Genomic DNA, 27,177 nt, shown 5'->3' on the forward strand with positions numbered 1-27,177 from the left:
GATCGATATGTAATCCATTGACCATTACGATCAATACCAAGAGTCACCCGAGTCACCAGATCATAAAAATACCGTATGATTGGAACCATTAAGTGCACCACTTTAAATAAACATGGCTTGCTTTCTAACGCATGTTCGATTTTTTGAGCGTTTTAACAAACAGAGGTATCATCCGGGCTAGTTCAATAGAGTTCTTAGCAAATAGAAATAATGACTTAAAAGCATGTTTAATACAAAGCCTATATTTTTAAAACATGGAATATTAAATAAACTAACATGTGCTTGTTTTGTGTATTTTTATTTCTTTACAATTCGAAATATATAAGTTTAGATTGTCATTACAGCTCAATGTTTAACTAATCATAGCCAAAAACTGTGCTGGCGACGTTGGTCAATATAATTGATGAGGCGTATATATTGTCTGGACATATTTGAAATAAAATTGCTTCTATAAAATACAAAACATGATGCAGTAAAGGAAAAGTATTGCCTATTTTTACAAAAATGTCCGAGGAAATGATCTTAACATTCCTAGTTTTAAATTCTCATTAAACATTCTTCGAGGAGTTGTTCAACTTATGTCAATTCCTGTGCACGATGCATGTGTCATGTTAAGTTGTGTACTACGTAAGAGGTATGGCTTCAGGGCTCGATATTCCGTCATTATCCGTGATGTTTACCCTTAAAGATGCAGGTTTCTTGTCCGTAGTTTGTTCATAAACTTCTTTGCTTGTCATGCTTTGAGAACTGTCTTTTGTCAGACACTGTAAGTATTTCAAAAGCACGCCTCTGAACTCCTGGTTGCAAAAACAATATATAAAAGGATTCACTGCTGAGTCTAATTGGTAAAATTTTAGCATAAGTTCGAACAATTGCTGTCCAAAGACGGAAAGCGTTGAGTAATACTTCGGCATCCATATCCTTATGCTGAATGTTACTAGACATGGTAGATAGCAGAGCACGAAGAACAACGTGAGCACAATGGCTGTCAACGTCACTTTTCGCACCCGTTTGTTGGCGCAACGCTTGGAGGCGTTGGTCTGTTGACACATGGACTCTTTGCGCCTGCGCATTAACGTGAGTGAAATTCTGCTGTACAGATACAGTAGTAAAATAAACTCGATTAACATTGTAATCAGGTACATGTTTGAAATATATAATGGGAACTGTGTTTCGATGACATCGTCATCCATTTGACAAGTCTTTCCGAATAAAGGAGCGGTAGGGGATCGTTCGGTTGTTGACACATGATCTTTATGATCTATAATATCTATGTCCGAACGTGTGCTATTTGTTCGAAGAGGAATAGTCTGTGTTCCGTAAACAATAAACATGGGTGAGGCATATGCTGTAGACGCAAGAACACATAAATAACAAATTCGCCGGCTTGCCTGTGAACTAAATTTTGCTTTCCAAGGACAACAAATGACACGGTATCTTTCCACTGCAATTACTAGCAAGATTATTGAGGACACATTGTTAACGGAATACGAAAAAAAACGAAACAGTTTGCACACCCATTCTCGGTCGTAGTCAAAGACCTGTCGCATGAGGTCCATTTCAAACGATCCGACCAACAGGCATGATAGCAAGTCACAAACACATAATGTGATTAGGAACTCGCGTCCAATATGCTTTCGCAATTTGCACTTGTAGACAAAGATTGCGAGGATGTTCCCTGGAGTACCGATTATTAAAACACCGCATAGCAAGATGAACGCAGGTAGAAATACTTGAAACTGGCTCTCATTATAAGCGCCAATGTCCTGTTTGTCAATATCGCCAATTGTCATTGATAATTCTGGCGTTGAAATATTATATCCGATCATTGTCGTATTGGTATTTTAAGCGTTTGAACGTCGCATAAAAGCCTCAATCAATGAAAACAGTGTGACCCCATAATAGTTGATTGGTTGTTTGCGTTTTCGTCTGAAACGAAAAAAACAACTCTCTTTTCAAACATTCAAACATTAAAAAAAATGTATATATACATAAATCAAATAAGGAATGTGTCATGCATTCGTTGCTTGCAACCACACCGTATGCTTGACCGTTATTTGCATGCTTATAAAGACTGTCTTTTTCATGTATTGTGTATTTGGTAGCTTGGTATAGTATCATTAAAATAAAAAAAATACAATTCATAAAGACGAAACTTACTTATAATAGTTTAACAATTTTAATTAACTTAAATGCTGATGTTAAAAGATATTTAATCGGAAGATTGTTTCTATTGTCATGCTATTTATACACAACAATTAATTTTAAAATTGACGATGCTTTTTATATTTACCAACGATCTAAAATAAAGATTATTAAATTTCAATCAAGATATATAAATAGCCAATAACAACGAAACAAGCGTCAATAAAATAAAAGTGAACACGCTTTGCCGTTTTTAACGTAAAAATGTACCTTAAATTGCACGGTCTGTATACATATAATCCGTAATCACGACTGCTTCCGATACTGCTCTGCATTTGGTGAAAGCAACATTACATCCAATATTGCGACTGCCGTCAAGCTGCGACCACCAGTCACTTAAATATCGGAGAGCAACTATAGCCATCCACCGTAAATCAGATTACATTACATCCGATGGTATCTCGACATGTGCTGCCTTATAAAACTTGATTTTTTCATGACATTTATGTTAAATGTTTATTTTGTGTATTGCCAGTCTTGCATACGTAAAAACAAATGGCTGCCTGTCTCATATGAAGCACCAATGATCGTTAATATTGGTTGCCCTTCTATCTTTCTCTAGACAGGTTTTCGTTATCTCATATTTTCATTAACAAATGTCTTTTTGTGAACGCGCTTATATTCATATGCTGACATGTTTTGAATTTGACGTTTCGTTGACCATTAAAATTATGAATATATACAACCAAACTGTTAAGATTGGCTGTCTTAACCAAGTTTAGAAATGCTCTAAATATGTAATTGTGTGATGTTATATATCTCTTAAGCATCAAAGATGACATGTAGTGTATACATTCATCGTGACTTTGCACAAGTGTTACAACACTGTACGCACATGTTCTAAGACAAGTTTTATAAGAGCGAAGTTCATATGATCTTCTTGGAGTATCCTCTACATAAAAATCCTGAAGCACATGAATATGATATTGATAAACCTGATAATAACATAACAAATAAATTCATGTTTCGATAAATAAATACAAAAACTATTAATAAAGTAATAAAACAACTGCAAAAAAAAACATAATAGAAAATAGTGTCGCCATCCAAACTGTGGTCACGTCCTTAAAACAGTTATCTTAAGCATTGGCTTAGACGTAACCGTTTAACAAATTTCCATTTCAGCATAAGACAATGTAATGATACGTGTACTGTTGTAGCCGTTTTTATTTACATCAAATTATAACTCCAGCATCATAACTAGATAATGTTTTTCATCACTACACGTTACTTAATAAATGGAACGTGACAAATCGTCAAACCATTACTATGTGCTGTTAAACGTTTTGACCTACTGAATATACATTACTCTGTGGGGAGATATACATGGAAATTAATTCTGATCACGACTGCTTTTATGCCGACATTTAAATAATATAGTCTCTGTACGTGATCGAATCGCTGACAGTCCAGAAAATGGTTCGTTTGAAATGTTCAATCAATGCCGGTAGACGGCGTGCCGCATGTTGTAAATCTTTTTTCATTATAATTATGTAATAAATTATCGCATTTTACTTTCTTGTCGTGTGCCATATTTTATAAATCCTTGTAAATTGTGAAGTTACCATTTAAGGCAACATTGAAAATGCATCGACAGAGCACAAACAATAAAACAATTTGAAGATGCAAATCTTAGCGTTTCTGTACATCTGCAAATCAGGCCATTTAATTATGTATCAACATGCATGTTTGTGGATTAATTTTTTGAAGTTAGAACATCAAAACAATTGGAAGGCTCAAATTAGACATTACAGCATTCATTTAGCGTATTAAGTTTTCAATGACTGTGCTTATCTTAAACATGCAAAATAAATATATATAAAAAATAACCAAAATAGCATGTACTCTTTTCGTTTTTTTTTTGCAACTCATAATAATAAATCACATAATTTTATTGTCTTAATTTTGTCAAACTGTTAAGAATATGGCGATATATAGTTCTTTAGCTATTCCAAAGTTGTTGTTGAGTTGTGTTTTGTTTATTACTTGTCTTAAAACAGGACAATTGTATGATTAAACTTTACATAAAATATATAACTAAAAATAGTCTTCTGGATACTCGTTTTTTTATGATTTTTTTCATTTATGTCAGATTAAATGAGCGAACAAAAGTCAAGGGCGATGTTCTTATCAGAACCTTAAAACCAAGCATACACGAAATCCTCAGATTAAAATCAGTGACAGTTTTCTCTGTAATCCCTTGCAATATGCCTGGGTATGGACGAACAATATAAAAAGACCAAGCACCCTCGTTTGAATAGGAAATTAGTTGTATTATTTGTTTATTATTATTAATAGGACTCCATAGAGTCGTATACTTCTAACATCAGAAAGTTGGTGCACGTGATTAAAACATCAAATATGATAAACTGTGATCTGCAAATAAACATGAATGATTGCAAAAGGTGAAAATGAAACAAATATCCAATTCTATAAACGTTGCTAATGTCATTCAATAATTCAATCAAAACAGAAATGAGAGAAGTTGAAAATACCATACGTGTTATTTGTTATACATGTATATTGTTATACAATTATGATAATAATATTCATGTTGATAATAATAATACTACTACTAATACTAATACTAATACTAACAATAATAATTATTATTATTTTATTTATTTTTCAAATGATGATGATAATAATCCTATTTTTATTCTGAGACTAAGATTTCATTTCGGAAAAAAACAAACGCAAGCACGAAACACACAAAAGCTCGGAATATAAATAAGAAATAGGTGACCCCTTTTGAACGATATATTCATTACACCGGAGCCTAAACCTTTTTAAGTCTTACAAACCTCTGATGTTGCCCGTATTTAATATTCACAAAACTGAATGCGGATAAATTAACCCACACGTATTCATTCACATCATCGTGAGTATACGTTTCAATTTAATTTAACTATAAGAACTCGGAGGGACACAAGAACAACCAAACTGTATTATGAGGCACGATGAAATGAAAAAAGGTATCAACTACGTCACTTTTTTCATTTAAAAATATTAGATCATTTAATATTCAGTTCACCATAATTCTATTTCAATAAGAATTCATAAACTTTTACCCATGACCTGTTATTCCGCACAATGAACCATCTCGTTTGTTCTACACAATAGTCATTAATAGTTGCACGTTTGTAATAACAATGAATCGACAACAAACTCAAATAATATCATTCAAAACTCTTCGACGCTAGATTTCATAAATTTGCTTCAACAAAATACCTTGCATTAATATTCCGTTTTATTTTATGCTTTCTGATGGATTATAAAAAAATCAGTAAATTAAAACTGCTGATTCACTGTTTCAAACATCGAAAAACAGTGAAAATTATCGATAAATTTCACGGTTATACTGTATAATGACGTCGTTTCATTAAGTGCTTTACGGTGGCTTATGGAGAAATAGCAGTGAATTAAAACTGATAATGCACTGTTCAAAACAGTGAAAATTAACATTGAAAGTTATCGATAATTACTGAGAACATGACGCCATTTTTTTACGAAATGACGCAGTTATCTATCGAAATTCTCCATTTAAACTCTTTAACAATGTGAATAAACGTTGAAATAAAGAAGAAAATATGTTGGAATCGATGGTATATCGATTTTAAGTCACTCGTGATCATAAACAATACATATTTTCACTCGTTGGGGCGCAACTCGTGAAAATATTATTTTCTATGATCACTCGTGAATTAAAATCGATATTCCTCCGCATTCAAGAAATATCATCTATTTCATAAGGTATCAAAGTCATAATTTTATCAAAATACAAAAATAATCATTTTAAGCATACAATTAATATGGAAATTTGTTGGATTTGGTGAAATGTTTATTATATTTCACTCGTGATTATAGAACAGAATATATTTTATATGATCACTCGTGAATTTAAATCAATATTTTACAAAATCCAACAAAACTAACATACTATACATTATTGTAAATAAATACTTCTTTATCGGATGCAAGATGGAATGTTTGGATTAAATGTCAGTAAAACAATGTCTGTAAAACAATGTTGACATTTTTTTACTGACTAAGTCGTTGTTGTACGTAGCATAAAACCATATATTGATAAGATGTAACACTTGTTCGCATAATATTATGGAGATAATGATAAGATTATCATGTTTACCGCATTTACATGTTTTATGAATATGATATTTCGATAGGAGATTGCTATGAAATGTTTAGTGTTTCGTAAATAATATTCGTTATGCCTGTCGATTTCATAATATAAATTGCGAATTATTTTTGGAATCAAGTTGATGTATAATTATGGCGTTTTGTTACAATAATTATAAAGTACCAACGATATTATTTATTCATTAAATAGTGATTGCTATTTAAATATACCCGAGGCCTATTAATTCAGTTGGTAGAGCACGCATGGCTTCCACTTAACAACGAAGAAGCTCATTTAATAATTTGCGCTAAAAACATTAAATATTTATAATTACTTGGATATTGATCCATGTATAACATGCCTCATATCAACCCAGCAGGCTTTTAACAAAGTTTCGATATCGATAAAAACCAAATTAAATATTCAAAAGTGGTATCTCGTTCAATCCTACAACACTTCTTCATAATTATACATTTCTCGACCATATGTCAAGTCCCAGTAACACAAACGAATCAAGTTTGTTTGCAATATTAAATCAAAGCGCTGAAGGCACTGAAGATGTTCGCTATTGCATAATTTAACAGGCAATTCATTTTTCAAAATCGATCGCAAGTTTGAAATGAACACACGCCATTCAACTTCATAAAGTGTGTGTCATAGGGCACGGGTCGAGTTTTGTGTGCACTTTTTATCATCGTTATTATTTCATAGAAATAACTTAGACGAAATAAAAAAAACATGCTTTTTGAACGTTTTGAAAGCATAGAAAGTATGATGAAATGGTAATGAGAACTTAATATAAAGAAAATTTGCAGTCACCATCATATTAAAGGAATATTTTTTTCTCATATCAACTTACTATCTCACCAAGAATATAAATTCATAATGAAAGTTCCGTGTACAAAACTTTTGATTTTTGACACCATATACAAATTCAAAATATACAATAATCTTCGTTTCTTGTATATGAAGGAATAAAAGTATATACACATTGCTGTTTATGCTTTACTTGTTACCCGAGCAGTTCACACGATGTCAACAACGCTGACATAAAACATAGGTATAGAGCACTAATGCGCTTTTAGGCATAGCTGTTTTACTCAGTTTTCATCTTAGTGACTATTACATAAAGCCAACAGACACGCATGAATATTTTCGAATATTTAATAAGCTGATTCGAGATACAACCTCTGAATTTTTGCTACATCACTGCGTATGTGCTCAATTCAAAGGATGTAGCACTGTTTAGTGTAACGAATTCCGGACTACTCTCTGTATGCTCAAACGCCACAAACTGTGGCCCTGTTACAATTACGCGTTACAATTCATCTCGCAGAATTGCACTTTCGCCTCCAAGATGAGAAAACAATCATTAGCGAAATAGTATAGTGTCATGATAAGAGAAAATCGTTTAATTATCATACCACACTGTTTGCCGTACTCGGTCAGCACGTCTGGAAATCATTCCTTAATGTGTGGATAGGCTGCAATTATTAACAAGTTTGCTATTTTGAATTTAATTTTGTATCAAAAGGCATTGTTTTTAAATGTGACATATTCAATTCGCAATGAGATTTATAATGACCCTCGTCGTGCGAAAATGGGTCTTATTCCATATGCGCCCATCATATAAATAGCCCACTAAGCTATCTCTCCTTCTTTAAGGAGAAACATAACATATTGAGTGATTTTATAGCGAACAGCATCGCCTATGGCCTGACTGCGCAAAAGCACATGTTGGGTTAAACAAACGCTTGCCGGCACGCATAAGACCCATTTTCGCATGACGGCGCTATTGACGTGTGATCTAAATGTGTCAAAAGAAAACTGCGTTTGAATCAAATATCAACATACGATATATTTCGATAGTGAAGAAAGATACTCATAACAAGGCATATGAGGACACATATGAAGTGCTCTCCCGTAGTATATTTTTTATCTACTCACACTAATGTGTTGTTTGACAATGCTAACACACATTTCATGCGGTGAATATGCAACTTACAAGTGAAAAACACAACACAATAGTTTAACTTTTGTTTAATTGTAATATTTATTTAGAAAAGTAAATTGCAAACTTAATTTCAAAGTCAGCGTATACGCCGACTACATTGTAATAGATATTTATTGTTATAAATATATTTAAAATAATATATTTAGTTGTTTTCGGTTTTAGCCATTAAAAAGCATTTTCGAGGTTGCCTATAGTATGCCTGTAGTAATTGATGAACTCATATCCAACTGTCTATGTATTGAGAACAGTGAGTATAAACACGCTAAACCTTCTACTAACCTTCTACTATTGCGTTTCTAGCACCCGTAAATACAAAAGATCGCCGCTATCTGTTGAGAACCAAAGAACGTTTTCCAGAAATACCCGCTGTAGTAACCTGAACGAGGTTACGAAACAGGTCATTCGTATTATTATTATAAATTATTTGTTATATTCGGGTTTAGCGATTATGAAACTTTTTTTTTTGTTTTTATCTATCGTATCGCTGAAGTTATTGTTGAACTTATGTTCAACGTTTTATAAATTGAGAATATCATTAAGCGTTAACTTTTTCCCGAATCTATTAATAGCCTCAATTTACGACCTGTACTACGTCATTGAGGTGTATGTGAGAGCGTAACCTATTGCGTTTTTATCGCCCGTGGACTTTCCTTTGTTTATCGACAGGCGCATCTATCAATAGCCTCATATTATGAATGGACTGAGCAAACATACTACGTCATGAAGACGCTGCAGAAAGTGGACTATTTTATTCATTCATAAACAATCTCCTCCGCGACACGTACAATACGATCATTGTTTATTGATTCTTTTCTATAAATGCATCGTTCGAAACTATTGCATTTAACACGATATTAATATCATGTTTCCATTTGTGAATGAATATAATTGGAGAACTCAAACCTCTTGCATAAATTATACAACTCTTTCTCGCGCGCATTTAGTTGTTTTCGGTTTTAGCGATTATAAAGCATTTTCGAGGTTGCCTATAGTATCCTATAGTAATTGATGAACTCATATCCAACTGTCTATGTATTGAGAACTGTGAATATAAACAAGCTAAACCTTCTACTAACCTTCTAATATTGCGTTGCTAGCACCCGTAAATACAAAAGATCGCCGCTATCTGTTGAGAACCAAAGAACGTTTTCCAGAAATACCCGCTGTAGTTGCATGAACGAGGTTACGAAACAGGTCATTCGTATTATTATTATAAATTGTTTGTTATATTCGGGTTTAGCGATTATGAAACATGTTTTTGTTTTTATCTATCGTATCGCTGAAGTTATTGTTGAAGTTATGTTCAACGTTTTATAAATTGAGAATATAAATAAGCGTTAACTTTTTCCCGAATCTATTAATAGCCTCAATTTACGACCTGTACTACGTCATTGAGGTGTATGTGAGAGCGTAACATATTGCCTTGATATCGCCCGTGGACTTTCCTTTGTTTATCGACAGGCGCATCTACTAATAGCCTCATATTATGAATGGACTGAGCAAAAATACTACGTCATGAAGACGCTGCAGAAAGTGGACTATTTTATCCATTCATAAACAATCTCCTTCGCGACACGTACAATACGATCATTGTTTATTGATTCTTTTCTATAAAAGCACCGTTCGAAACTATTGCATTTAACACGATATTAATATCATGTTTCCATTTGTGAATGAATATAATTGGAGAACTCAAACCTCTTGCATAAATTATACAACTCTTTCTCGCGCGGATACGCGTAGTAAGCGAGTATTGGGCTCCTAGTAGCTAAGACGTATCAACCTGAATTTTAGACTAACCACCGTAAACGGTCGCTAAGCGACCATCTAACCAGCTGCAATAGAAGGCGTAACCCGCATCTTCTAAAACGGTGTGCTAAATCCGTGGTCATTATTAGTACTTTATATTCATTTCGTGAGCTGTGTTGTATTTATGATCATTGGTTGCAAATGATGAGTGAGTGTTACTATTTGTGGCAACATGCTAAATGAATGTTGACAGAAGCGGACAATATTCTGAACGCGACTTTGGAGTTTTTCCGAGCAATTGATTTTTCTTACTATTTTCAGCACTGTGCCTCCTGATTTTGAATGACACCAGTGTTTTTTAAGACGGCCGCTCAAATTTGTCAGTGCAAAAAACTAAACACATATGTTTGAAACGCTTAATATTTTTAAAATTTGACATGATGATTACTAATAAAAGAACATATATTATAAATGTTATACGTGGTTCTTCGCTTCCTTGATGTTCAGTACACGTTTATATTTTGAATCTGTGTCAAATAGAAGTACTCCATATATAAATAGTCTAATCCGAATTAACAAAATCGTAATCAATTGCAAACATTTGTTTCATACACGATATAACAACGTTTGAAAACTAGTGTATTTTGTGTAATTAAGTATTTCATATTATTAAGAAAGATGGTTGTTTAGTCAAATACATTATGTTAATAGTGTAGTATATTGAGGTGTTATAGTGAATTGTTTATCCTGCCTCTGTTGCAAACATTGACCTAATAAAGCAGGGTCGAATACATTTTTCTATCTCCGGTCAACAGGAAGTAGTGTATTCATACGCACGCTGTTGCACATAGTTGAGTGTAACCTTTCCAATACACTACACAAGGGTGTAGTATTTTACCAATATCGGCTGCTATCGTAATTGAAGACCAAGAGAAAAATATCAAAACAAAATTCTCCTCATATTTTCAATTGGAAAGTATTAAAAGGAACAGATTAAAGTGGAATTATTTTTTACGTGACACAATCGGTAGTTATTCGGTCGTCTGAAATGTTGTGTACATGTAGGAGGCTCGACAAGAATAATTATATTGTTATCTCAATTTATCATTTGTCTTTGATAAAAATGTGTCAACGGCATGAAGCAGGATAAATCGAATACATAGTTAATGCCGAGATGGAGAAAGTTTATCCGGTTCGGCCCGAAAAAGAAAAATAGGGCTCGTTAAAGCTCGCCCTTTTTTTTCTAAGCCTCACCGGATAAACTTTCTCCATTTCGGCACCAACCATGTATTCTCTTTAACGTTGATTGGTATTACCCGAATGTAAATAATATGGTTGATATTAAATTGATGAAAAGTATAACTAGTTAAATCTGTTTTTATATAAAAGCTAACGTAACAAATATGCATAATTATGGATTGTTCTTTAATAGACTTACATGTGCGTGTTAAGAAGAAAACGATGTAATATTAATTAACTTCCTAAGTGAGCTGGTATTATATGTTTTATTTGGTTGTGAATTGTCATATCTGAATAATTGTCTTTTGGAACAGTGGATAAAGTGTCTCTTCCAATGAGCCTTATTGTCCAGTGGATAAAGTGTCTCTTCCAATGAGCCTTCTTGTCCAGTGGATAAAGTGTCACTTCCAATGAGCCTTCTTGTCCAGTGGATAAAGTGTCTCTTCCAATGAGCCTTTTTGTTCAGTGGATAAAGTGTCACTTCTAATGAGCCTTCTTGTCCAGTGGATAAAGTGTCTCTTCCAATGAGCCTTTTTGTCCAGTTTTTCCAGAATGCGATTCAGATGATCTCCCTAGAGTTATTTCTTTATTACAACAAAAAACGCAAAAAGGTCGGCCAATACGAGATTCAGCCAATTAGAAACCAGGAAAAACTCGGACTTATATGAGAATCTAATATTTCGACAATTTTGAACGTCATTTTGAAGTTGTGTGCTTAGCTTTGGTGCAAAAGTTTAAATCTTAAAAAATATACTTAAAGCACTCAACCCCTAATGTATTCAGCTCCCTTTTTCGACAATAACAATAGTGCATTGTAACCACAACAGTAAGGTTCAATATTTATTTTAACGTACGTAAATAACAACTTTTACAATGAGCGCCGAAGGCAAAACTAATTCGAATTCCTTATAGAAATAAGTAAGTTTTCAATCCTTATTGTCTGTCTGAGTTGTATTAAAAACAACGGTTGTGGATCCAGTGTGGCTGGAATGTAATGCAGGTAAGTTTTGCATATTTTCGCGACCTGCCAAATTGTGTTCCTGCATCATGTAATGTGAAGAAAGCATCTTTCGTCAAATACTAAGTTTAAATGCTATCGTTTCTATGCCATATCAGAAATATCGCGTTCATATTACAATATTAATGAAATAATAATTACTCTTCTGAAATTAAATGCACGGAACATTTGTTTCCTCTTGAAACAATATTCAATTTTCGTTTTAAATTAACAAGATATCTCTTAAAAGGTAAGCTAGATTGAACTTTACTGGCACGCAGTTGTTTACCACTATCGACAAAGCGGAGTTTGGGAGTGGTAGACCCCGATACTGAAGAAATATATAGGATAAAAAGGATTTTTACTTTATATTAGCAGTTGCGCGCTTAGCAACCATAACGTAATACGCGTTTCCATTCTTCTTTTACGTACCGGTAAAGTTCAGTCGTACCAAAAAAGTAATTTGTTGTACATAGCATTTTCAAAGCATTTCGCATGGGAATATAAACGGGGGAAAAGTTGGATAGAACAGAAATTTTGCTTTTTTTTCAAAACTTCATACCTAATTTAATAGCAAAAACCTGTAATTCGAAAGGAAAATTTAAGCTTTTCTTGCTGAATAATATTATAAAGTTAACAAGAAATGGCGCGGCAGAGGCCGACGCGTATCCCCACGCCGCATGTTTGACCCAGGGTGCGCCCCAGGGGCCATGCATAGTTGAGATTGACCGTATTGTCATAAGATATGTTCAGTATCAATTTGAAATAAGTCGGTGTAGAAATGAAAAAAATATAGTAAAAGGCAATTTTTGGTGGGCGAGGTCTATGTGGGCGAAGGTGCCCAAGGGTTGGTAATGTGGTCATACAAAGTTGAGATTGACCGTATTGTCATAAGAGATGTTCAGTATCAATTTGAAGTAAATGGGTGTAGAAATGAAGAAGTTAATGTAAAATAATATAAAAATGATTGAAAATCTCTGACCTGGCCCCACCCCAACCCCTATAACTTTTGACCCAGGGGTCAGCTCAAAATTCCAAATAGTGCAGGGTCTCACATATGTTCATAGCTACCATGTGTGTAAGTTTCAAGGTTCTAGAGCTTATAGTGTAGTAGGAGATAGTGGCCAGGACGGACGGACGGACAGACGGACGGCGGAGATAACCACAATATCCCCACGCTTTTCAAAAAGCGTTGGGATAATTAATACAATTTTCATTAATTAGTTGAATTCACATTGACTTTGTTATTGAGCTTCAGACGACCGTATTGTCCTGCGGCCTAAGGCCAATACGGCTGTCTTCAGCTCAATAAGAAAGCCAATATGAATTCAACTAATTAATAACATTATAATATTATAGAAATTCTCGTCGGCAGCAAAATAGGGATGAACGCTTGGGCTAAAATGTGAAGGCGACTAACCAATCACCATACAATCGCACAACAGACAAAACGCATGACAAACCATGTTAAAACTGGCCTAAATTAACGTGTACGGATTTTCGTGTAAAAAATAAAATAAACACAATAGCATGACATTTTGGTTCATTCAAATCAAAATGTGTAATAAAAGATGTCACGTTTCAATTTAATTTCACTTTAGAGTATAAATGTTTTGATGTTCAGCACAGCAACGAAATTGTCATTTTATGGAAATTTGCATTAAAATAGAATTTCGATAACTCTTTTTTACGCTTGTATGTTCAAAATATAATCCATGTTAATAAATATGTATGTGCAGCGACTTACCGTGTCTGATCGTGTGATTTATTTATGCGGAAATGTATTAAGAAACTGTTGCACGTTTTATTTCGCACTGCTTAACGTGCTGGCCTTCTGAATATAAATCACTCAGTGGGGAGACATAAATGGAAATTCATAAATGTTTGCAGAATGAAAAGCTGTAATGTTGACATTTTAATACCGATGATGTCTGTTTTTATGACAATGTTTCCATAATTTACTGGCTATTTACATGTACACATCGCTGACAGGCAATATGAAGGTTGTTTTGTAAATGGAAGTACAAGCCGGTAGAGAGGAGTGTATCGCGTGCTGTAATTCTGTTTTCATTATTGTAGAGAAATGCTAGCATCTTTCATATCATGCGCCATGATTTATAAATGGTCCCTGGTTTGGAATTATAAATTCAAGTTATCATTTAACCCTTAACCACTTAGATACGTATTTGACGCATGTGTAGTCCCATAGAAAATTACATTTAATTAAATATCTTTCTTAATAAATTCGAGTTTTAAAGGCTTCATTTCCAACCACCAGTTACTGATGAGCAGCAAATAGCATAACACTTGAACATACTTCGAGTTACTCGCACGCTGTTCTGTGTTTATGCTGGTTGCAAGAGCACTTTGCTACTTACGAGGGATAAGGTTGAGGAAACATTTTGAAAAACATCGACAGTGCACACATAGTAATTGAAGTTCGAAGATACCAGACTTGGTGTATCTGTGCAGTTGCAATGCTGACCATTTGATTATGTATCAAAATGTAGGTTTGTGTTAAGTATGAGATGTTAAATTCTGAACTGTGTTTAAAAAGAACATCAATGCAATATGAAAACTCCTATTAGACATTACACCAGTCGTGTTTTGTGGACTTAAGTTTAACATTATTGTGTTGAGCTTGAAGATTTTATGTTTACAGAAGCATATTATTTCTTCGTCTATTGCATCTAAAGCCTATTCAATCACTTATATGGTCGAAATTGGAATGAAGGTCTTAGATATTCATATGAGTTTGCCTTTCTTAATATTCAAATCTGTTGTATCACTTGTCTAAAACAAGGAACTATTTGGTATACTATATTATCTCTACTGACAGCTGGAGTGCTACATACACATTTGGTATACTATATTATCTCTACTGACAGCTGGAGTGCTACATACACATTTGGTATACTATATTATCTCTACTGACAGCTGGAGTGCTACATACACATTTGGTATACTATATTATCTCTACTGACAGCTGGAGTGCTACATACACATATACTATATTATCTCTACTGACAGCTGGAGTGCTACATACACATTTGGTATACTATATTATCTCTACTGACAGCTGGAGTGCTACATACACATATACTATATTATCTCTACTGACAGCTGGAGTGCTACATACACATTTGGTAAACTATATTATCTCTACTGACAGCTGGAGTGCTACATACACATTTGGTATACTATATTATCTCTACTGACAGCTGGAGTGCTACATACACATATACTATATTATCTCTACTGACAGCTGGAGTGCTACATACACATTTGGTATACTATATTATCTCTACTGACAGCTGGAGTGCTACATACACATATACTATATTATCTCTACTGACAGCTGGAGTGCTACATACACATATACTATATTATCTCTACTGACAGCTGGAGTGCTACATACTGGTATACTATATTATCTCTACTGACAGCTGGAGTGCTACATACTGGTATACTATATTATCTCTACTGACAGCTGGAGTGCTACATACACATATACTATATTATCTCTACTGACAGCTGGAGTGCTACATACACATTTGAAATGAATAATGATCTTCTAGGTGCTCGTTTATCCTAAAAGCAAAGAACAGTAATCATAAGACTGTTACAACATAAAAAATGTGTCTGGTAATGGATGAATACATAACGATACGGACACACGCGATAGCAATGTTGCCATCAAAAAGGTGCACATGTTCAGCGTACAAGCAACTGTCCATATAGCGCATGATTAATATAATTTTCATATTGTACCTAGCTTCTCCAGAAGTATTGTAAATGAAAGCAGTTCACACAAAGTAAGGTTCGTGAAAACTATAGCATTCCCTAATGATGAATGTGTAAATAAGTGTTATTATTTTAACTTAAGTAATAATGCAACTGCACAAAAAGTATCAGGAGAACACGTTTTTACCGTAAGTTAGTACATTGTATTAACTGCAAAGCGAATGTATGACACGTGGAAATTAATGGAACGGAATTATATAAACACCATTAGTATTTTGAAATAAGATCTTCACGATATATTATCTACCCTGTCTGTTTGATAAAGTATGTTATAGAAAGGAGATAATAGTATAAGATAACAATTATATAATTGGTTGTGTACAATAATTCATACAGATGTGGATATTTAGAAACTAATCCTACAGGGTATATGACTTATAATCATGTCAGTTTATTGAGTGCTTATTAATGAATGTCATATTTTGCATACAAATGCTTATCAAGCGACGTATCTTGCAATATTTTCCATAAAATAATTGTATCAAGCAAAGTATCTTGCAATATTTTAAATAAAATTGTTTTACCAAGCGACGTATCTTTCAGACTTATTGTCGAAAGTTTCATCAGCAATTAATACACACTGCGAAGTCATCACATTACATTTTGAACATAAAAAGCACGCATTACATGTATCATTTACCGCTGGCAAAAAAGCGAACAATATCACGAATCTAATATCCGAACCATTATGCATGCAGTTATTAACAAATCTATAAGCATAAGTTGCATAACCAATGTCGTTTATACAAAATCGTGCAAGTATGAGTTGATTTAGGTACTTTCTAAGCTTTCTAAGATTAATGTAACACAACTAATGCACACAGTCGAACACAACAACATATACTTGAATTTTATTGCAATACTTTATATTGTACCAATATAATGTGCTAATAGAATGCGTAAGCATTTCGTAAATACCCGACGTATTGACGGGCATGCAAACGAAATAGAGATTTAATAGTTTATTTACATCTCATCAACACAATATTACACATCACAGAGTATTACTATATAATCATAAAACACATGTGTTGCCGCTCAGCATTCTGAGCTATAAGAGATGGTAGTGTTGTACAAATTATGTCATCCACTAAATAGCCCCAACATAGAGAGCTGTTTACTGCTTGACATAACTTGCAAAAAATACATAATAAAATAAGTATAAAACAAAGCCAATACCTATTTACACATATTGCTAAGAGTAATTATTCATTTTTTATTTTTTTTATTTTCGTGAAGAACGATGACTTGTTACAATCCACCCATAGATATTGTATAGAACTTATACTAATTACCGAGTTTGATCAAATTGGCCATTGCCAAAAAAAAAATGAAAAATAAAAATAAATAAAGAAAATAGCAGGTTTAACCAAGCAAATGGTATACTAGATCATGGCAAACAGATATACACAGGATCCAAAACATCATTTACCTAGAACACACTAGGTGATAAGCAACTATAATTATTGTGAACTGACATCTAGTAAAGTTAAAACAAACCAAATATAGATATTGACTATGCCACGTCATCCTTCTCCACTATATTACATCTTTAGGTCTTATTTACATAGGTCTAATGTATTATAGTAAAATCATATGTTAAGCAGTGGCACTTAACCATGCCATAGCTGGCCGAACAAAAAAAAAGAAAAAAGAAAAAAGTAATAATAATATATAAAAAAAAAGATCTTATTTACACATATAAAAATGTCTTCTTTGTAAAATCAAATAGCAGGTTTTGGCACAAATTCTTATAAGTGACAAATTAGTGAATAAAATTGACATTTTATCAACAGAATGCAAACCCTTAAACTCAGGCACCATAGAAATTGCCTTATCAATCAAATGAGATCTTATATCATCATATAATGAGCACTCTAACATGACATGTTTTTCATCTTCTAACACTTTACAAAAAGTGCATAAACGTTGATCTGTCGGTAACCCTTCATATCTACCAGTCTCAATTCTTATAGGAGCGACTCCACATCTAAATGTACAAAAAGATGAACGATGCTTTAAGGGCATTATCATGGTACAATATTGTTCAACATTATAATCTTTTTTGAATATACAATAAGTTCGGAGTTTGTTACCTCCTCTTTGTGAGGGCCCAGTTACAAAATTAACATTTAAAAACCAATCATTCTTATACTTATGAAACATACTTTGCTCTAAATTTTTAGCGAGCAACAACTTTGAAATTGGTATATCTATATTACAATAGCAATCTAAATTGTTATCTTTCAGTTGTTTACGAACCTTGAAATACCAGTTTTTAAGTCTATCAGGTTTACCTGCTGCCCAGAGTGCTATTCGTTTGTTAAGCCTAGATGTATTGGTAACGAAATATGATACGGGAAACAGCAATGTTCAATATTGTTTGGAAGCTATTTAATTGGAACGTCCCGTCTTTAATTGATAACCGTTACAGAATCATGTCGAATCTTGGCATTTTTCTGGCGTCCAGAAGTTAGTATTTTTAACAACACTTACAAGTAATTCCGTTTCATTCCACACAACAGTATGGACTTTCTTACAGCTCACTCTTTTTTAATTTTAAATGTATGTTTTATCCGAGAGAGATTGAACATTAACCTCTTTTAACCCTCAAAATTACAAATGCATTTTTTAACATCTTACACGTTATTGTAGAACGAAAACAAGATGACAAACATGACGATAAAGCGCTCACTAAGGTCGAATACACAACAACTGTCGAAGACTTGACCCGGTGACCTAGTTTTAAAACCCACGTTAGTCAGTTTCAAAATAAGCATGGATATTGTAAATACAATGTCCATTTTATGGCCGTTTTCGACCTTTTTATGCAGAGTTTTATGTTAAGCAGTGTGCTCGGGCAATGGTTTATAACCGAAGTCCCGAGGGTAAACAATCCCATTAGTCAGTCAATACAAACATTATATACGCTATGTATAGAAGTAATATTATTTATCTACGATTTAACCTTCTAACATAGTATTTACCCAATTTGAACGTGATTTGAATTTAGCCTTATTATTACCATTCTTATCAAGTTTTATCAAGATTAAGTCATGCGTGTGGGGTCGTTACAAGTTTTGTGACATACTAGTGACATAGTTTTGTAAATACACGTGGCCCAGGTTCGAACTTGATATATAGTTTATAAAGATAAACTTGTGTACACTGTTTCATTGAGTCATAAATTTAGCCTTGAAGATTCCTTAAACTTTAACCTATGAATTGCTTTTTTGCACAATCAGCACGTTTGTTCTAAGCAATAATGAATTCATTATTCATATGTGGACATTTGAAATAACAAAGTATCGAAAACAAATTGAATTTAATTGCTGGACACTTCTCTCTTCAAGATTACTTCTATATCACAATGCATTTAGAATTGAGTTTTAATATAACAATTCAGAGCGTAAACCGACAACTATACTTGTATGAATATTGTAATTTCAATTTGTTACATTTGGAAATGGTCATGCAACAAAATCAATTGCATTGCCGTGAGTTGCATTAAGCCAGATATTTATGAGATGTAACATTCGCATAATATTTATCAACCTAGAATAAGAATATGATGTTTCAACATTTACATGCTGATTGAGTATGAATATCAATTTATGTAAATTAGAAATCCGATGTAAGATTGAATTGACATTGGAATGTTAAGTGATTCGTAAATGATATTTGTGGTGCCTATCGATTCTCAAATAAAGTAACCATAACAATAGGTATAGTAATAGGACTTTCATGTATCAACGATTATATCTATTAATATTCACTTCATCAAACATCAATAGCGGATAATATTTACCCCGTCATTTCATCTGACTTCACACTTAATTCTGTTCACTCAATTTGTACAGGCTTCATCCACTACAAAACTCATAGCTCATGTAATATTTTGCGCATTACACATTTAATCTTGATTTAAACACATATTTCAGTCCACACATTATACAAGTGGTATTACAATATAGGTCAATAAAAAATGGATTGTTCTTTGCATTTTTTGCGCATACTGTCCCAATTGTCCTTTTAAGTTTGAAAATTCTCAAATTTTGATCAGGCCACAGAAATATTATGTAAAGAAGAATTATATCTTTAGAGAAAAAAAACTGAGATTGTTAGAAATGCTTTCAGCATAAACACGCTAAACCTTTGTTTGTCGACGAATAAAATAAAAAAGTAGAATCATATTAAAAGCAGACACATTTAAGTTATATTATGGGCGAGAAGTACCCTCAACTTTCCCAAACGGTTGGTAAGTCATATTGAATACAACTATATTGTTCTTGAACGGCGCTCAAGAAAATCTACACAATAAAAGTCGAACAATACTCAAAATCAACTAAGAGGTATTCATGTTTCAAAAAATATCCAGAAGCACGCACTCAATTGTATTTTAGTTCAATTGATAAACAAAAATATACAGCGTTATTTGAAAGACAGAAGAAAGTATGTACTAACATTATAAAATTCACAATAAACTAAATTATGAGTAAATTGGAAATGAATGAATGTTTTTTTTTTTTCATTTTACTCGCATTCTTACTAAAACGTATTGTTTTTACCAGGAAGAGGTTGCCTAACAGTTATTTAACAACAATTAAATGTAAACCCATGGTGGAATTAGTCCTACATAGACACTCAACTATTTAATCGATTCTTCTTGTGTTCAGAATATACACAAGATTTTTATAACATTTCATAAACTTCGATAATACATGATCGGAAAAGAGCATAAAAGGACCAGCAATTCAGAACATGATTATGTTGTTATTTCGTCATATATTTCCCCTGCAATTACTCGGCAATTAAAATATGGAAGGTAATGAAAATCGAATAAATTGTTTTGATTGATCAAATACTGTGATATGATATGCGCATGCGTGAACATGGCGGAATAAAAATTATCAGAGTCAAAATACATCGAAACAAATTAAAAATTCGTGGAATTAAACGTGTGATCGTGAATAAAATGTGTTTTTAGTGAACAATTGGATGATTATTTATGACTAGGAAACGCAAACCTTCCAAAGATTCGCCGGATAACGGTCAATCAAGTTTAAAACCAAACACGAACAAGCGGAACAAAGGGAAAAAATGGCGCAAAATGCCCATGCATCGCCAGTGACGAATCTTAGCGGTCAATCACAGGCGAGCCAGTCAAGTCAGTTCTATGGCAGCCCACAACTTACGCAGATGCCATATTCATACATGTTGAATACGCCCAATTTTTATGGACAAGGGTTTATACCGCCGGGAACGCCATCACTGCTACCAAGCTCAGACATTTTGTCATCAATCTTGGAAAGGTTATTCTGTGGACAAAAAGTTATCACAGTTGGACCAAATACAACAAACAGTGTCGGGCATAGTCTCGAGAATTGACAATATAGAGCAAAGAATGAATAATTTTGAGACCCGAATAAAGGAATTAGAAAAGTCATGTGATTTCACCGGGAATATGATCGAAAATTTAACCAAAAAACAGAGTGAACTTGACTCAACTATTAAATCCACGTGCAATTCGCAAAACCGTGAAGACTCAGCGATCCTGCAAGAACAAAAACTTCAGGAGGAAATAACGGACCTCAAGTGCCGGAGTATGCGCGAAAATTTGTTGTTTTTCCAGATACCTGAGGAAAAAGACGAACAATGCGACAAAAAAATCCTGGAATTCATTGAAAAAAGGCTGCACGTGCAAAACGCCCAATCTGAAATAAAGTTGCACAGGGCACATCGTATAGGACGATACCAACCGAATAAAGTGCGTCCTATTGTTGCAAAATTCGCATACTACCCGGATAAGGAGAGGGTCCGCAAGGAGTAAAAACAACTTAAAGGTACCCCATTCGGAATATCCGAGCAGTATCCACGGGAAGTAATGGATGTCCGACGAAGGCTCATACCCATCATGAAAAACGCGAGATCCAAGGGAAAGGAGGCATATCTCAAAATTGACAAGCTGTATATAAACAAACAGCTGTATAAGGAATAGGACGTTTGTGAGAATGTCATAAAATTTGTCACATGGAATGTGGAAAGGACTAACAGCGCTTAAATGCTATGATTGTAAGTTTTTATCTTTTCTAAATTGTCACGATATCATTTGTCTTACTGAAACTTGGACACATAAAGACTCTACCATAGATCTTAAAGGATATAGCAAACCTATTAACTCATACAGACGTTTACAACACCGAAGAGCGAAACGCTCGAGTGGTGGTATTGTAATTTATATAAAAGACTCTATTCGTAAAGGTGTCACATTAGATAAAAATGATTGTTTGTATTGTTTGGCTTAAACTAGATAAGTTATTTTTTAATATAGAATCTGATGTTTATATATGTGTTGTATATATTGCACCTGAAAATTCCCCTGCTCATTCTTTGTATTCTTATGATATTTTTCAATGTATTGAATTTGATATAAATTTTTATCAATCCAAAGGAAAAGTATTTCTCACCGGAGACACAAACTCGCGAACGGGAAATAAAGCTGATTATATCGAAAATGAAAGATATATGAGCAATATTGATTTTGTTTCTGACCCAGATATTGAGACTCTATTACCACGATCAAATAGTGACCGGGTTACGAATCGATTCGGAGACTACCTATTAGATATGTGCAAAGCTACGAATTTACGTATCGTAAATGGGCGGTTACATAACGATCATAACATAGGTAAGATAACGTGCTTTACACACAACGGTGAAAGCCTAGTGGATTATGTATTAACTGCGCGCTCCAATTTCAATGATATTGTAAATTTTACCGTTAACGATTTTACGGAATTCTCTAATCATGCGCCTCAAACGTTTGATCTCCGCACGAATTTCGCGGTTTCAGCAAGTAATACTAATCATATTGTTTATTTTAAATCGAAACCTGAGAACAAATGTGACTTTGTACGAGATGTTACGTGCGATGTCCAAAATCTAGAACACACGCTTTTATCTCAAATCGATTCAAACTCTGATCCCGATATTCTAGTTAGCGAATTTTCGAACTATTTAAATTCGAAAGGAGAAAAATAATTTAAGCACATTGTTAAACCAGAAAATAAAGGAATTTTAGACTCTGGAAAAAATAAGCAAAAATGGTTTAACGAAGAGTGTAAAAACAAACAATATCGATGTACACGAGCTTTATACGAGTACAATCTAAATAAAAATGAACATACATGCGAGCGAATGATTGCATCGAAAAAGGATTACAAGTATACGTGTAGAAAAACGAAATTAAAGTACAACAATGATCTTAGCAAACAAATGAATAGTATGAGACGGAAATCACCCCGCGAATTTTGGAAATTATTTAAACGTAAGACTGCATCACAAAGCTCAGATACGATATCGTTAAGCGAATTTCACAATTATTTCAGTAAATTAGCTGACGAAGGAAACGTAAATATAAATTCGTTTAACGCCGATACATTTTTACATGACTTTGATAATAGGCTAAACACAGAACCTACGTACCCCGAACTCGATAATCCAATATCGACAGAAGAAATTATAAAGGCAACAAAACGGTTGAAAAACAATAAAGCCCATGCGGGTGACAATATTATATATGAATATTTTACTGAAACAATACATGTCATCGTCAGACCGTTAGCAATATTGTTTAACTACATACTTGATAAAAAGCGTTTTCCTCGCAGCTGGGCATCCGGAATCATAGTACCAAAACATAAACGGGGTGACATATCAGACCCAAATAACTATCGCGGAATTACCTTAATAAGTTGTTTGCAAAATTGTTTACAAGCATATTAAATGAACGCCTTAAACAATGGGCAGAAACAAATGACATTCTGACGGATGCACAATTCGGCTTTAAACCAAATTGTAGCACGGTCGATGCAATATTTATTCTTAATGCACTTATAGAAAAACAGTTTCAAAATAAAGATAAACTATTCTGCTGTTATATTGATTACCGGAAGGCATATGACGTCATCAATCGCGGTCAATTATGGAGTAAAATGATAAATGTGGGCATCGACGGTAAACTTTTAACACTTATTCGATCAATGTACGATGAAGTTAAATTACAGGTCAAACACATGGGTAACTTATCAGACATATTCAATAGTAACGTCGGCCTTTTTCAGGGGGAGATAACGTCGCCCATATTGTTTTCTCTATTTATTAACGATATCGAATTCGACTTGCAAAATGGAAAAAACGCCGGAATTACACTAGATCAATTATCGATTTATTTATTATTATTCGCTGACGACGCGGCTCTATTTTCTGAAACCCCGGAGGGTCTTCAAGAATCATTAAACAATTTAGAAACCTACTGCGATAAGTGGAATTTAACGGTTAACATTGAAAAAACTAAGGTGATGGTATTCCGGAACGGAGGTACACTCAGTAGAACATTGAAATGGACATACAAAGGTCAAGAACTAGAAATTGTGAATAATTTCAATTATCTGGGAATTGTCATGTCAAGCGGTGGATCTTTTGTACCCGCAACAATTACATTGTATGGCAAATCTTTAAAAGCGATGCATTCTTTGTTCAACTTAACAAAAGATATGGACGTACCTATAAATGTCATGTTAAATCTTTTTAACGCATATGTTTCATCAATTCTAAACTATAATGGTGAGGTTTGGGGATTTATCAAAGCGGAAAACATTGAGCGCGTCCATCGTAAATTTTGTAAAAGAATATTAAATGTAAAGATGTCAACAAACTCATTATCGCTATATGCCGAAGTTGGTCAATTCCCCTTGTATTTAGACAGATATGTTAGAATCGTTCAATACTTTTTGAAATTATATACTGTAAAGCAGGGTAATTGTATTCTGAAACAAATTGTTATATCACAGAGATTAGACATTGAACGCAAACATAACACAAACAATTGGTCATCAAAAGTACGGGACATTCTTAACCAAACCGGTTTTAACGATGTTTGGTTATTCCCCGAATCTGTGAACTCTAATCAATTTATCCCGTTACTTAAAAACAGATTACGAGACCAGTATATCACTAACTGGAACGTAAGTGTCACATCATCTAGTTCAATGATTTAATATAAGGAATTAAAACCAGTATTCGAAAGATCGGCTTATATTGATATTGTTGAAAATAAAAAACATAGGAACATTATAGCTAAATTACGTTTGTCATCTCACAAATTATTTATTGAAACGGGTAGACACCAGAACATTGTTAGAGATCAACGTAAATGTGTTTTATGCAACCTTAATGATATTGAGGATGAATATCACTTTGTTCTTACATGTCCTTACTATGCCGATGTTAGGAAAACATTAATTCCAAAGTATTACAGATGTCGCCCAAATATGTTTAAGTTTATCGAATTACTTAATAGTTCAAATAAAAATGTGTTAAGAAAATTAGCCATGTTTTGTTTAAAAGGCTTTGAAATGCGAGAAAATGTCTTATATATGTGAACATGTTTCATTGTAGTATATTTTATTTACTTGATTGTATTTGTAATTCATAGATACACTTTGACTATACTGTGTTTACTTGTTTGTCAATGGTCAATTGCGTTTTGCCGATTTTTCCAACAAAAAAAACTGGAAACTTACTATATATTATATATCTTTCATAAAGCCACTAAGCGTATAAGAATGTTATACGTGTTGCAAGCATTAAACAACGATTTTACAGTATGTGGTCACCCAGTATTAACCTCTTCCATGTGACATTCTCACTTAAACATGTTGTATGTCATTCTTTTTTGAATCGATCTTCCTTCGAATGATGTATCTTTTGTATTTAATTATAACGCATGCTGTTACAAAAAAAACGGGATTCCCTCCTGTGGTTCGCGTAATCGCCCAGTCCCTGTGATCTTTTATTATTGCCCAGTCCCTGTGATCAGTTATTAATTAAAAGAATTAGCTTTGAATTATTGGCAATAAATGTTGTAGTGAATGTAATAGGCACAAATGCAGTACTTATTAACACTAAAATACACAAAAAATCACCACTATGCAAGATATTCTGACAACAAAAATGTATATATTGATCCGTAAAATAACTTCTCCACCCATAAGCGAATAAAACGTATTACATACGAGTCGCCGCACTTCAGTGCGACGCCAATAACATTAAGTGCCATCATTACTCTATAATTGCGTTAGAATGTCTGACAATGGTAATCCATTATGGGAAACAATGGTAATCCATTATGGGAAACATTTAGTTTTCTCAAGAGAAGAAAAGAAACACGCTTAGATTTAAAACGTGACGTTTACCAAGAAATAAATGTAAGACGTGTAAAACATTATGACTGTTAAACATTGCGCAAGCTCATGCGTTGTGTTTTATTTATTTTAAAAGTGTAATACAGCTATACAATTGGTATGAAAAAAGACAAAATAGACTAAGGTAAACATGGACAAGAATCCAAATAGCAATATATACGATAACTCGCACGTCATCAGCAGAGAATCGAGTTATATCACCAGATGAGGTAATGAAAGTATGAATCATTGAAGCCCCTTAACTAAAGGAAGATGTCAAACGCAGAATTTACAACTTGATCTACCACTGTATTTCTTGGAATGCAGTCGGCTTGCGTGGATGTGCTTAGGTCGACATTTACTTAGCTGGATATATTATTGTTTTGATTTGTTTTTATTATCTTTTTGCAAAGTCACATATAATTTAATTTAGAAAAACTATTTATTGTCATCCTCTCGATCGTCGCTACAATTGACGTTCGGAGGCAGGGATTAAACGGGTTCTCTTATTTAAAGCAACCACCTCTCCGCACAGCTCCTCCTGCAGGCTCACGTGTTCCGGCCATACATGCCTCCACCACTCAGAACAGATTCTCCTGCAGGCTCTCATGTTCCGGCCATACATGCCTCCACCACTCAGAACAGATTCTCCTGCAGGCTCACATGTTCCGGCCATACATGCCTCCACCTCTCCGAACAGCTTCTCCTGCAGGCTCACATGTTCCGGCCATACATGCCTCCACCCCTCCGAACAGCTTCTCCTGCAGGCTCACATGTTCCGGCCATA

General features: G+C 33.8%; 1 protein-coding gene across 1 annotated transcript; it reads right to left on the reverse strand.

Annotated features, from left to right (window-relative positions):
* Positions 1 to 384: 384 nt before the first annotated feature.
* On the reverse strand, positions 385 to 2,541 carry LOC127870413 (tachykinin-like peptides receptor 99D). Its single transcript, XM_052413015.1, has 2 exons — positions 2,416 to 2,541; positions 385 to 1,929 (listed from the first exon to the last, which is right to left on the reverse strand). The coding sequence occupies exon 2, from the start codon at positions 1,827 to 1,829 to the stop codon at positions 624 to 626; it is 1,206 nt and encodes a 401-aa protein (XP_052268975.1). The 5' UTR covers positions 1,830 to 1,929; positions 2,416 to 2,541; the 3' UTR covers positions 385 to 623.
* Positions 2,542 to 27,177: the final 24,636 nt, after the last annotated feature.

Source organism: Dreissena polymorpha, chromosome 2, assembly GCF_020536995.1.
Source record: "Dreissena polymorpha isolate Duluth1 chromosome 2, UMN_Dpol_1.0, whole genome shotgun sequence".
Classification (NCBI taxonomy): Eukaryota; Metazoa; Mollusca; class Bivalvia; order Myida; family Dreissenidae; genus Dreissena; species Dreissena polymorpha.